The sequence below is a fragment of the Ascaphus truei genome, chromosome 4, assembly GCF_040206685.1.
Source record: "Ascaphus truei isolate aAscTru1 chromosome 4, aAscTru1.hap1, whole genome shotgun sequence".
Taxonomy (NCBI): domain Eukaryota; kingdom Metazoa; phylum Chordata; class Amphibia; order Anura; family Ascaphidae; genus Ascaphus; species Ascaphus truei.
Window position 1 is genome coordinate 226,183,902 of NC_134486.1, and position 13,929 is coordinate 226,197,830.

The following is a 13,929-nucleotide window of genomic DNA, read 5'->3' on the forward strand; positions in this document are numbered from 1 at the left end:
ATAAGATCATCTTGCTTCAGTGAATAAACTCGAGGAGTCTGATTATTACATTTTACAGGGTATCATCATATGGATGTAGGTGGCAATGCTATATTGCCTGAACGTCGTCTTCGGCAGCATAGAATTACCGTCTTAGTTTTTATCCACCCAATGGGCTTTTCGGGTGTTTTTGTTTATATGTGCTCCCTTCTCCGCCCAGGAAACAAGCTGGTTTCCTGGGCCTTCCACGTGGCTCGATAACTATGCAGAAGCCCATACAATGTTACCCGTAAAAAGTATAAACATTTTATCATTGTGTTATTAATATCAATATTCTCTGGAACCAAATCCTTTTCCTTTTGGGTTGTATCGTGTAAGGTGTCACCATCTGTTTTTAGGATATGGACATTGAGGAAATGCAGGATGCAACGGAAGAGATGTTTAAAACGGAGGAAAAGAAGATAATGAAAGACGAGAGACCAAGAACACGTTCAAAATCTCGTTCCAGGTTTAGTACCCTATGTTGCTTTATTTTAGGCCGATTGTAATGTAGATCAAAAAAATCGAACTTCATGTCACAGTGTCTTAGGGCATCTTTTATTCACGACAACTTATTTTTGCCTTATGTCAAAAAGAAATGAATGTATATCCAATATGTAGCAAGTACTTCTTCATCCTTTTGCTGGCAGGGAGCTGAAAATGTCATCTTTATTTTTAGTAATATATACAATATAATATATAGTAACTGAGCATAATTGCTGCTATAAGAGACATGTATAAAAATGTTTAGTTCTATATCATTTTTCGTTTAAAACAAAATGTTGACTGATCAATTGTAGAAATCGCTTCCTATAAATCACGGAAACAGGTCTTTATAAAGAACAATGAAATCCTCCCTGTTAGAGCAGAGCAGGAATGTGCAAAGACGGCCACGTTTTATCTTCTCTCTCTTTTTTTTTAAAAAGATCACCAAGGAAAAGACGGTCACGGTCACGTTCTGGCTCCAGAAAGCGCAAGCATAGAAAGCGCTCCCGCTCAAGATCCAGAGAGAGAAAAAGGAAGACATCCCGGTCATACTCGAGTGAGCGGAGAGCTCGAGAACGGGAGAAAGAACGGCAGAAAAAAGGCTTGCCTCCTATCCGATCCAAAACTCTAAGCGGTATGCAGACCATATTCCTGCTATTGCACTTTTCTTTGTTATTGGTTTCAGCCAAGCATCGAATGATCTTTATAATTCTGTAAGAGGTGTGTGCACCCTCATGATTGGGGGGACCGTTTATATTGTGGCACGCTTTCTATTACAGATACAAACTTAACACATTTTCTTGCCCCCTTTTCTCAGTGTGCAGTACCACACTCTGGGTTGGACAGGTGGACAAGAAGGCCACACCACAAGACTTAACCAATGTATTTGAAGAGTTTGGACAGATTGAATCAATCAATGTAAGCCAGTTTCGTCTCTTATATTCCTTTCTTATTGCAGTGTGCAGACTTCCTCTCAAGTATAAATATTAACGAAACCATGTTGAGCCTCAGAATAATAGTCTGTTTTTAGCAAAAACAAAGCATATGGTTTGAAATATTTGATTTTAAAGAATCATTACAAAGCCCATTTCAAAGGCTGAAGTGAGTGGCTCATTGGCAACGATGCTGACTTTGGAGCAGGGGAGCTTTTCAGTGACCTCTCCATGTGACCTTGGGAAGTCCCTTTATCTCAGTATGGCTAACGTTACAAACATAGATTGTAAGCTCGTCAGGGGAGGGGCCTGTGCCTGTAAAACTCTATGCACAGTGCTGCATACTGTGCGCTATTTAGAATTGTGAATCACTTCAAGTCCTATTGGGAGTAAAGTGCTATATAAAATAAAATGTAATATTATATCACAGCTGCCTAATAACTTCCAGTTTCAGCCACCGTAGAATTTATTGGGCTGTAAAAAGTAGGCCATGTGTGATCCAGTAGCAGTTACATCCCAGGTGGTAGTAACGGCGGCTTCAACTTTAAACATAAATACCCAGAGTACTATTATTATTTTTGGTAGATCTGTTTTTATTCTGAGATCTGGTTGGTTTAAATGCTCTTTAATGTTCCATGTTACACACCGCAATTGCATTTTATAATTTTATAATGCGGCCTTCTTGATAAATAAGCTGTATCTCCAGAGAATAAATCAAAAAATTTACAGAAACAAGATTTATAGCTAATATATAAATTATATATTTATATAAATAAATATATTTGTCTTTTCTTTTAGCCAAAGTGTGCAAGCCATAATCAGTCATTAATGGCTATTAATAACAGTCAATAATGATTGATACAAGTATCAATATTGTGATTACCTGTACATGGTTATGGTTCAACAAAGCATTTTTTATTTTATTTTTAGAAATCATGATTTCCAGATTTAAAATAGAGCAAGGCTATGACCAAAATAGTTTTGAGAAAGATAAATTCTAGCAGCGCAGGAAAATTTACAGTAATTGTTTCAAGGTTGCCAAAAAAAAAAGGGTGGTTTTATATCTTCTTATACGAGAGTCAGAATGTTCTGTTATTTATGATACTCTGGGATTGGTGACAATATACACAAGTTATGGTGGAAAGCGGTAGTGTAAATCAGGTTGGCACATGTCCAGACATGGGGTGATAAGATACTGTGATCTTCCTAACAGATTGTATGGTGTCAAATAGAGCATATATTTTGGGAATATGTAGGACAACATGCCATGATGCGTTTTGGGTATATATATACAAATATAAATATTTATGTTTTGCGAACCGTGGGTACGGAGCTGAATCTCCGTATTGCCATATTTACGGCTGCATGCTACACTACAACAAATATCTGAGCTTCAACTAACAAAAAACTAGTTTGAAGAGCGTCCTCTTGTTTTCAGTGAATCCCTATTCAGAAATGCCTGTTTTACAACTTTAGAACTATAAATGGGATCAGACTGAATAGGACATTTTTAATCTGCGCGTGGTTCTCAAATATTGGTCGATTTTGTGCACCAGCGTTTTGAAAACCTTTTTTTATTTTAAATAATTGTAATTGCCTTTTTATTTATTTTTATCATTTGTGTGTTTATTTATTTTTATTTTTTATGACAGATGATTCCGCCAAGAGGTTGTGCATATGTCTGCATGGTTCACAGACAAGATGCCTTCCGGGCTCTTCAGAAACTTAGTGCTGGCTCCTGCAAGATTGGATCCAAAATTATTAAGGTATGTCTTCATTTAAATTTTTTCTGGGTATCGGGCTATATTTACTAAGCAGTGTTAAGCCATACCACACCTTTCCAGTGCCAGAATACACCTTAGGTCCCATTTACTTGAATGTACTGCAAGTTGACTTCCAGACCCTGAAGGGGTCTTATGGAATAGCACTGTTTAGTAAATGTGGGCCTTCATCTTTTCGGGGGGGGGGGGTTAACGATAATTATCATTGTTTTTAGTACATATTTTCTACTTTTTGCTACCTATAGATAAACTTTGACGTTTTTTCTGTCTTTACGTTTCTGAAAAATTGTTCATGCTGCATGTTGTAAATATTTGTGAGTGGGAGTGGTAGGAAACATATTTAATCGAGTCCTTTTTAATGGGTGGTTTATCATCCAATTTAGTAAAATAAACAATACAATTCTGCATAATTTTATTTCCTCACTTTAACTCATCAATTATTAGTGTCAGAAAAGGCGAAACACTGTGTTAAAGGAGAAATTCATGCAATTAAAAAAAAAAATAATGTGTTTGAAGCACGGGTCTCCAGAGCTGAACCCCGTTAATTTCAGCTCTGGGGGCCCCCTGCTTTCTGAGACACAGACCTCCAAGGGGGGTGCCGTATCTAGGCAAAGTTTAAAGCTCCCGCGTCACGTTGACCAATAGGAAGCAACACTGGATGACATTACGGCTTCCTATTGGTCCGCAAGCTTTGAAAAGTGGCCATTACGTGATCCCTGCTAGCAGAGGAGCTACCGGTACCCCCTACAAAGGCAAGTATCTCCAGTAGTAGGGAGTCCCCAGAGCTGAAATGAATGGGGTTCAGCTCCGGAGATCCCCTGCTTCAATCCTATGTAAACAAAATATTGTCTTCTTGGATTGTGTCTTTAAAGCAGCAGTCTGTGCACTTTTTTGGTTTTACTTTCAAACTCCGTTTTTAAAAACCCAGTGCTCTGTTCAGGAGGTATAAGCGTATGAAATATTAAGTGTCTGGGAGATTAAAATGGGGTTCTCACCAGAGCCCAGTGCAGTCTAAAGGTAACTATGGTAACCCCCTGAAACTACAGATTAAATCGTGATTTTTATCACTTTTTCCCCCCCCAAATGTTTGTTTATTTAAAGTTTTTCATGGGGGTAAAAAGAGAAGGGGAACAGGGGAAGAATGCACATCCAGTTACATCAAACGACATTTTGAACTACAGGATATTAGGGTGGGGAAAATGACAAAGGGGGTCGGGGGGGGGGGGGTGGCGGAGATAACCAATACTATTTACATGAAAAAGAATAAATAGGGGGAAAACATGGACATCTCTGGGCCCATTACCCCAGCTGCTACTACGCTAAGCCTTATTCCAAGACACTAAGGGTCAGAACCTGCACTGTTGGGGTAATATACCTCACTGCATCGGGTCTATATTAACTTCCAGCTTCCCGCGTCTTTCACTTAAGAGCAGAATATGCCATGGGGACAAGATACTAACACTATGAGTTAAACTGATATTGGCGTCTTTACTGCCTTTCTTTCTCACTACCCCACTATTTCTGTTTCCGCTCTGTCAGCTACAGCATTACGTTTTGGTTATTGATTTATTTGTATACTTACTACTTACGGGGCATGGGCAGGGATGAAAGAGATGTTGCTAGCATCCCTTGTCACATTTTTTTCATAACATTAAAAGCCTTTCAGGGGTTAATTTTGCCAACTAGCTTTTTTTTTTTTTTTGTACAGTGCTTAGATATGCCATGTTGTGTCACCTCTTAGCTACGATGATCTATCTTCTACCGCGTTCTTAATGCACTTTTTTTTATCTTTCCAGATTGCTTGGGCTTTAAATAAAGGTGTGAAAACGGAGTACAAACAATTTTGGGATGTTGATCTTGGCGTCACATATATACCTTGGGAGAAAGTCAAGTTGGATGATTTGAATGACTTTGCAGAGGGTGGGATGATTGACCAGGAGACTGTGAATAATGGTAGGAACTGGGCAAACATAAAATCTTTCACTTTATGGCACTAACTTTTTTGTTTATAGAACTGAATTTCTACCTTGTTGCAAGTATGTTTAGGAATCGGTGGATGCCTGACAGATTTTATTATTTTTTTATTATTAAATTATATGTAATATTCAAGTGGACTTGCTAAGAAATTTGTCACACGGTACTAACTTATAAATTATTGGCTACATTTGGCAATCTAGCTCATTTACACTGTCTTTGAGATGTAGTAATCATCATGACATGATTTGGTCCTCACTGATGTGTACTGGACCTATCCAAAGCATTATTAACAGGTTTTTGTTTGTACATGTCAAACATTCAGTAAAATACTATAAGAAAAAGAAGAAAAAAAGCATGGGTGGATACAATCAGTGACAGCCAATTAAGATTGACTAGTTATAGTTAGTGAATGAATAACAGAGACGGGTTAAATATGAGCCCAATAAGTATTTAAAATAGTTTTCTAAAGTCTGAAAATGTTCTTTCGTATTTCTTTACAAGAGTCATGTTTGTTTTTTCCTATTAATAAGGTCATTCGTTTTTACGCACACCCTCTTTGTTAAAAGGGGAAGCAGTAAGTAGAATATAAGTAGGGAAGCAATATCCATTTATGACGCATTAACCCTTTGAGTGCTGGAGCAGCCACGGCACAGCGAGGTCACATGACCGCGACGGCCCTTAACCTGGAAACGGAAGAGATCCCATGACATAGTGACTGTGTCTTGGGGCGCTCAAAGTGTTAAAAAGTACCAGTTGCATTGAAATTCATTACTACACTTTTTGAGTTCTGTGTCCTCTTGTTTTTGACATGTACAATTCCAGAGTAAATGGTTTTATTTTAGATTTCATTCTTTACAGCAGAGGTGTGCAAACTGGGGGGGGGCGCAAGATAATTTAGTGGGGGCGCAGGCAGCGTGCGGGGAAACCTGTGGGCTGGCAGAGCTGTGCACGGGTGGCCAGAAGCTCCGTGCTGAGGCTGCTTTCAGTTCTCTGCTGTGTCTTGCACAGGGGGCGGGGCCTTCCCTGCACACAGACAAGCCCTCCTCCTCCTGTCTGTTACCTGCCCGTTTCCAGCAGCACATGGGGGGACCTGAGCAGGCTTTGTTACTCCCTCCAAAAGGTGTGTGTGTGGTCTTGTGTGTGTGTGTGGGGGGTTGAGTGTGTGGGGGGGGGGGTTGAGTGTGTGTGGGGGGGTTGAGTGTGGGGGGAGGGGGTTGTGGGTTGTGTGTGGGGTTGAGGGTGTGTGTGTGTGTGGTTGAGTATGTGTGCTGTGTGTGTGTTGTCTGTGATTGAATGCAGCGGTGCACAAACTGGGGGGCGTCCCGGGCGCAAGATTTAGACGAGGCGCGTGCGGCAAAACCTGGGTGCTCAGGCAAAGAAGATATGCGCGGGCGGCTGAACAGAATAGTGCAGGTGGCGGCCACGTGATTCGTAGGTACGATTGAGGAGCATGCGCGAGCGCTGTGATGTCAAACGCCCCTCCTTCCGGTGTCTGCTCTGCAATAGCGCTGTGTTCCTGCTCTCCTCCGCTGGCAACCTGCTTCGCTGCGATCCTCTGCAAGTGAAAGGGTAGGCTGCCACTTTATCACTCATACTATGAATGTACAGAAATAATGAGAAAAAAAAAAGTGTAAACACTTCCCCGCTCGTGCTTGCAAAATTATGCAGGACACCCTGTGCTCATGCTTGGAGAGTTGGTGATGTCACCGCTCTCAGCGGCAGCGTGGACGCAGCCTAAGGGCTGGTACCCGCTGCGCCCGGCGGCGCGGGCGGCCGCGTGAGCATTCCCCACCAGCAGGGGAATCCTTCTGAGCCGGTCCCAGTCCCCCCTCGCTGCACGGCTCACTACGCGCTGTGACGCGTCAGCCGCCAGGGGATTCAAGAAAGTTGTGATCCCGAGCGGTGACGTGTCACGTGGTGCGCTGATGAGCCTGGCGGGGGCGGGAGCTGTCAGGCAGCTTCCTACACAAGGTAGGGGGTGTGTGTGTGTGTGTGTGTGTGTGTGTGTGTGTGTGTGTGTGTGTGTGTGTGTGTGTGTGTGTGTGTGTGTGTGTGTGTGTATCAGCGTGTGTGAGGAGGGCATTTGTGGGGGAAGGGGGAGGGAGCGGGGGCTGCTTACCTTCCAGCAGCCCGCAGCAGCTCCCTCCTGCAGCCCGGGAGACCGAGCCCGTGGAGGGGGAGGGGGGAGTAGCGGGTCCCCCCGCTCAAACCACGCCCCCACTCCGGCTCCCTACCTGTCAGCGCGCCGCCTGTCTGCAGTGCGGGCGCGCTGACTGAGGGAGCGGGGCCTTAGCCTAATTTTGCAAGAGCGAGCTGTTGAAGTATGCAAGTATTTAGACTGCGCTTATAGTGCCGGCGACGCGACGTCCCCCGAAAACAAATGCATTGTCGCCGCCGCGTGCGCTTATAGTAAGCGCAACGGGGCGACGCGATTTTTTGAAGCGGGCAATATTTGATTTTTTTAGGGGCTGTCGCCTCATGTGACAGCCCCTGAACCAATCAATGGCCTGGTCGCCCGTGCCGCCACAAAGCGAAATACAACTTTCGCTAGTGGCGACGGGTGACATCACGCGTCTCCGTCGCGGACACTATACGCGCGGCCTTAGACATATTTGTATTTACATTGTATACCGTTTAATAAAGGTTTTTTTCATGTGATTTTGATTACATCAGGCAGGGGGGACCCGAGAAATTTCATGGATAAAAAGGGGGGCTCGGCATAAAAAGTTTGCTCAACCCTGCTTTACAGTACCTATAATATACACTATTTTTAAAAGTATTATAGTGATTTGTCTTCTTCGATGTAGTGTGTATTACGGAGTATTGACTGGGTTCCTTTGCAGTAGCATGTTGAAAGGTGCAGACCCCTGCTTTGATAACAAATTGCTATTTTGATGTACAAGTGAAAAATGATATCCGTAAAATAGAAATCTCATTTCCCATTAATCAGAATAAAGATGGGATAAATGTCTGAGTATTGTATGTATCTATCTATTTACAATATTGGTAAATGCTATATAGTGGTTTCTGTTCACGTCACAATGCTTTTGATGTGTTTTAGATTGGGAAACTCTGAGAAACACAGAGACTGTTGTCGTCAAAGAGCCTGCCCCCACCCCCACTACAACTGCTCAGAACCCCATTATTCCTAAGAATACGATTATAACAGCACAGCCGGAGGCATACACCCAGCCTGTTGCAATGCTTCAGGTTTGTATTTCTGATTCCCAATAAGCATGTTGGTGCAATTTTCTTTTCGAAAACTATCGAAAAATGTTCTTTATATATGGTCAGCATAAAAACAAAATATATGTATTGTTTTAGTGAGATGTCGTTGTTTGCAAATGCACATAGATAAGAGCAAACACGGATCGTAGATAATGAGTAGTTTATTGTATAATATTCTGAATGATCATACAGGAGTGTTAACAAGCGACTCTGCAAGGGGAGGGCCCAAGCAGGCTTTTTATACACACGCGTTTCTTTGTCTAACATAAGTTGCTACTGCTGCGGCCGAGTTTATTCGAGCATTTGCCCGTTCTCGACCGCAGCAGTAACCTGGCGCGCGCCAGAGGGTGCCGGGCGCACGCCGAAGACACGGAGGAGCGCCCTCCGATCGGGGCTTTCTCCCTCCCGCTGCCGGGTCCCCCGGAACCCCCTGCCGCCGTCCCCCACATCGCGGGACACCAGGGCTCCCTCGGGGAGCCCTGGACGCGCGTGCAGGGGGCGCAGGCACCCGATGACGCGTGACCGCGCGTCGATGACGCGCGGCACGCCGAGGGAGTGCGGCTAGCATGCCGGGGCATCCCCAGGCTTGCGGAGCTAGCCGCACTCAAATAAAATGTGCCGCCTCTATAGGTAGAATATAAAGTCTCCACCTTATTCTAAACCAATAATTATAAAGGTCTAAATAAGTAAAAACTGGGTTGAAACATCTTAATACAAAGAACATGGTCTGTTAGTATACATTTTTATCTATAAGTCGGTATAACTGCAGAATACGTGTTTCTCACTATATTTCTGGGCATTGAGCCAAAGGCCGCTTGGCCTTGAGTCTTCTGGTAGCCAAACTGACACACTCGCAACAACCTCATTCTTTCTCACAGGATTGATTTCAGGACACAAGACAGAGACTTGTGAAGACAAAGACAGACCAAATGGTTTCTGATTACAGCTAATAATTTAATCTTCAGAGACCCCCCCCCCCAGTCCATTTCATCAATATGTGCATTTAATCAATATTAGATCAACAGAGATTTCAAGATAACTAAGCTATACTATAGCTCTTATCAGATAACAATCCAGCTACTATATGTGATCTCAAGGTTATGGAGAACATAAGATCACTACTGGTCCACTTAAAACCCTCCTGCACGTTTATTCACTAAACAACTCTTCCCCATTATGTACAGTACGCTGCCTGTTTTCACCTATTCGAGGGTTGCTACATTTAAGTTTTTATATGCCAAAAATCCAGTTTGAAAGTGTGACGTCATAATGAGTGATGAATGATTTCGAAATGCTTGGGGCTGAATGGTGTCTCCCACTTGACTGCTATATTCTTTCGTTTTTTATCATCTCTGCTCTTGGCCGGGCGGGGCAAGACGTGCACTGAACTAACGAGTAGGCCTGGCAGAAAAAGTTATTATGTCCTGGTATTATGAGACAACCAGGCAGTGTCCTAACTTTATTATCTTAATAATTTAGTAAGTAGAAATCTATTAGGTTTTTATGACTGATTTCATCACAGTAATTTTAAGTTCAGGCATTTCACGCCAAGGCGCTAAAATACAGGACAATTATGCGTCCTGACTGACCTTTCCATGTCCAGTCAATGAAATAATGGACCTTAGTGACATTACTGAAACCCTAATCCGAGAGCTTAAGCATGAGACCGCTTCTTGGACAAGTCTGTTTCTGATGTTTGCATCCAAAGGGCTCTCCTGCCTGGTCAGGGGGAGCAAAGGAGAATAAACAACAGAGCTTGCCATATGTACACTCTACTGTAAGCTTTTTGCCTATGTAAATAAAAATTAAATCAAAACCAACTAGAAAATATACTAAAACTAAGGTTTCTAATCTGCTTTAAAGGACATCACCATTGACCTAACTTTCTTGTTTTGGGAAACTGACATTCTTTTGCACCTTTTCTTAAAGGTGTCATATCCTGCAGAGATACGACTAGGTGTCTAAAAGGATGCTGCAGAGTTACTAATTAGATCTTCATTCAAAAAGAAAGTGTTACTTTGTGATCTTTCACTTTATTGCAACTTTAATGTTGCTAAAAGGGAGTATACCTGTAAAATAAAAAGTACTCCGTTATTTTACTTAGGAGATAATGATGCAATTTTTAGCTGATACACAGCAGCATGAAAACATCCCCCATTCATTAGCCTTATCTTTGTTTCATGGCACTTTTCATCATTTCAATGATAGGTTTCATATAACTTCAAGCCACAGTCCCACTGAGCTGAATATATTGAATTTGCAACTAAGTAGAAGAACTCAGGCATGTGACACATTGCCTAACATTTTCATTGTTTAAGTATGTTGAATATTATTATTCAGTTTAAAATGTTTAATCAGCAGTACACATTGTTGCTTAATTTATCAAGTACTTTATGTAGATGACGCCACAATGCTGCTACTTCGGAGTCACATAGCTACTTCATAGCTTGGCCCTTAGTTTGTGCCACAGATTAGTATATTCATAGTTGTTATTTGCAATGACCGCTGCATAGATAATGTGTGTGTGAGAGAAAATTCAAGCCACTTCTGAAGAATATACTATATTGTGATTTGGTCTAGAGAAAGTGATATGTGATAGCATATTCCTATCTCCGGTACTTATATAATTCTGTTGCTTTTTTTTTTCTTCCCCATACAATTTGCATTTATTAAGTTGTATTATATGAGATGGGGTACAGAATAAGAAAAAGGAGGGGGTGGGGGGAGAGTAATCGGAACCAAATACCCTATTTCCTCGATTCTTAGATACACCTTTTTTCCGATTTTCACATGTCTGAAATCAGAGTGCGTCTTAGACTCTATATATTAAAAAAAAAAAAGAAGTGTCTACAGTACTAACACCCTCTTTTCACTTGCCATGTTTCAAGAGAGGTCCCATGTCAGCGGAGGACGAACCGGGCGGTGGTGACGGCAGGAGAGGACCGACACGTCTGCAGATGGTTGAAGATGGACAGCGAGCGGGAGTGCGGCGGCAGGACAGGTCCCAAGTCTGCAGGTGAATGAAGATAAGAAGACTGCGTGCGGTGGCGTCGGCGGCAGGAGATCATAATAGCAGGAGAGCTGAGCAGGACCAGAGCGGCATAGGGGAACGGCTTGGGAGGTGCACACTGTAACACCAGTTACAAAACTTTGACTGGTGTCTGACTTCCGGTTACAGTGTGCACCTCCCAAGCCGTTCCCCTATGCCGCTCTGCTCCAGCTCAGCTCTCCTGCTATTATGATCTCCTGCCGCCGCCACCGCACGCCCGCTGTCTTCTTATCTTCATTCGCCTGCAGACTTGGGACATGTCCTTCTGCCGCACTCCCACCCGCTGTCCATCTTCAACCATCTGCAGACGTGGGACCTCTCCTGCCGCCACCGCCCGCTTCATGCTCCGCTGACATGGGACCTCTCCTGAAACATGGTAAGTGAAAAAGTAATTTTCCTCGATTGTAAGGACCAAATTGATGGTGCGTCTTACAATCGAGGAAATACAGTAATATAGGGCGGGGACAAATTACTTGTATAATAAGCAAGTCATTGCATAAGATCAAACAAGATTTTTAATACAAATCTATCAGCAAGTCAGAAAAATCAGGACTAGCCAGGCTTTTTTTTAAACCTCTTTAACTCCAAATTTTTACAGGCTCCATGTCTTCTCAGCCGAAACGCTAAAGCTTTCCTTTTATCGCGTAGTTCAGCTAAAAAGTATTCAATCTGTTTGCTGTTGTCAGTTTATCTCAGTTTGGCAGAGTACTTTAAGTTCACGTTTAAAGATCACATTAATAAAATTGTTCTGCTACACATACAGATGCCAGTAGCTCCCACGGTCCCAACTGTAAGCTTAGGGCTTCCAGCATTTCCTGTGTCTATGTCGGTGCCTCCACCAGGCTTCTCCGCCATCCCACCACCTCCATTCATGCGGCCGAGCTTCAACCCTTCACAGCCACCACCAGGTACGTAAACCTTATTTTAGTCAAAGTACTTTTCTGTTTGTTATCTTTCAATTTAAAAGGCATTCACTCTAACGCAAGTGTGTGTGTGTATATATATATATATATATATATATATATATATATATATATATACACATATATACATACACACACACACACACACAGACACATACACACACACACACACACACACACACTTTTAGACTAAAGTACACACTTCAGGACCCTTTCGCTGCCGTCCTATAAAAACGCAGTTATGCTTACTTAAAACAAAGATTGTTTCCTCCCAACTTCTTACAAATGTGCAGTTGGTTAATTTCCAAGTGATTGAGTTTGAAATGTGTCCTAATTTAGGCTTCTTTAGGTTTCTCTGTCCCTGGGAGAAAACGTTGGTGAAACATTGTAGACGGGGAGGATACATATTTGTATAATCTGGTGACTTCACCAAAGTGGAGTTGTTAGAGCAACGACTAGAAACACTTATTAGCCTTAACTTTTGAAGGCGAAATTATAATAAAAAGAACACCCAGTATTAATAATTCTGCATGCAACTACACATTGTATTTTTGTGGGTATATTTAATATGGCCACTTACCTGGGCCAGATTCAGTAAGCAGAGTTAAATCTGTAAAAAAAAATAACCTTATACAGTATAAACCAAAACCGGAACTTGGTCTCCGGCGCGCGTGACCGTTCACCCACCTCACCCTGGTCGTCGGCGGTCGGCGTCTCATCCCGCGGGGTGAGGAGGAGAACAGCAGAGTGGCTGTGTGCGTGTGGGGCGGCTGTTAGCGGTGAGTGGTGTGGGCTTAGCGTTATTCTGTCCCGGTGCTTGTCCCCCCCCCTCACCTCGGTCCCCGGCACGAAGGGCCTGTGAGTAGGCCGTTAGTCAGAGGCTCCCCCGGCGCCACCCACCCCAAACACACCACCACAGCCCTCCTGCTGTGCTGGAGGCTGCACCGCGCGGGGGGAACCTGCGCACCCGCCCCCCGATTACGGCCAGAGCCCCCACCCGCCACGCGAGAGACACGCGTTCCCACCCGAGCACACTTACCCTGGCGCCAAACCACCACCGACCACCTGCATCGAGCAGGAGGGGATCAAGCGGCCGCCACAGCAGCCGCACCAACGGCTCCTAGTGATCACACTCTCCCCCATCAACCGCGCAGGCCCAACCGGACAACGGGTCTCCGGGTAAGGGACCCACCATGCCGAATTATTTCGGGCACAGGCCAATGAGAGGTGTGCGGGGACGGGCGGGCCAAGGGACCAATGAGATTGCCGCTAGGGACAGTGCAGACAGAGAAACATACAATGCTTTCAGAAATATATAGTAAGATTCAAGGACTCCATTTCCACAGGCTCAGTACCACAAGATTGGCATAAAGCAGATGTGGTGCCTATATTTAAAAAGGGAGCTAGATCACAACTGGGAAATTACAGACCTGTAAGCCTGACTTCAATAGTAGGGAAACTACTTGAAGGTTTAATACGGGATAATATTCAGGAATACCTAATGGAAAACAAAAGTATTAGTAATAGTCAGCATG

General features: G+C 43.3%; 1 protein-coding gene across 8 annotated transcripts in view; it reads left to right on the top strand.

Moving 5' to 3' along the window:
- SCAF8 (SR-related CTD associated factor 8) overlaps nucleotides 1-13,929 on the top strand; it is a 256,444-nt gene that overhangs the window by 94,702 nt on the left and 147,813 nt on the right. For all 8 annotated transcript variants that reach the window (XR_012801048.1, XR_012801049.1, XM_075596939.1 and 5 more), the window contains 7 exons: nucleotides 378-487; nucleotides 945-1,138; nucleotides 1,322-1,422; nucleotides 3,089-3,202; nucleotides 5,014-5,170; nucleotides 8,256-8,404; nucleotides 12,235-12,379. Coding sequence is in view for 6 of the 8 variants with exons in the window: in XM_075596939.1 (XP_075453054.1) it covers nucleotides 378-487; nucleotides 945-1,138; nucleotides 1,322-1,422; nucleotides 3,089-3,202; nucleotides 5,014-5,170; nucleotides 8,256-8,404; nucleotides 12,235-12,379 (970 nt within the window). In the remaining 2 variants the exon portion in view is untranslated. The remainder of the gene's footprint in view (nucleotides 1-377; nucleotides 488-944; nucleotides 1,139-1,321; nucleotides 1,423-3,088; nucleotides 3,203-5,013; nucleotides 5,171-8,255; nucleotides 8,405-12,234; nucleotides 12,380-13,929) is intronic.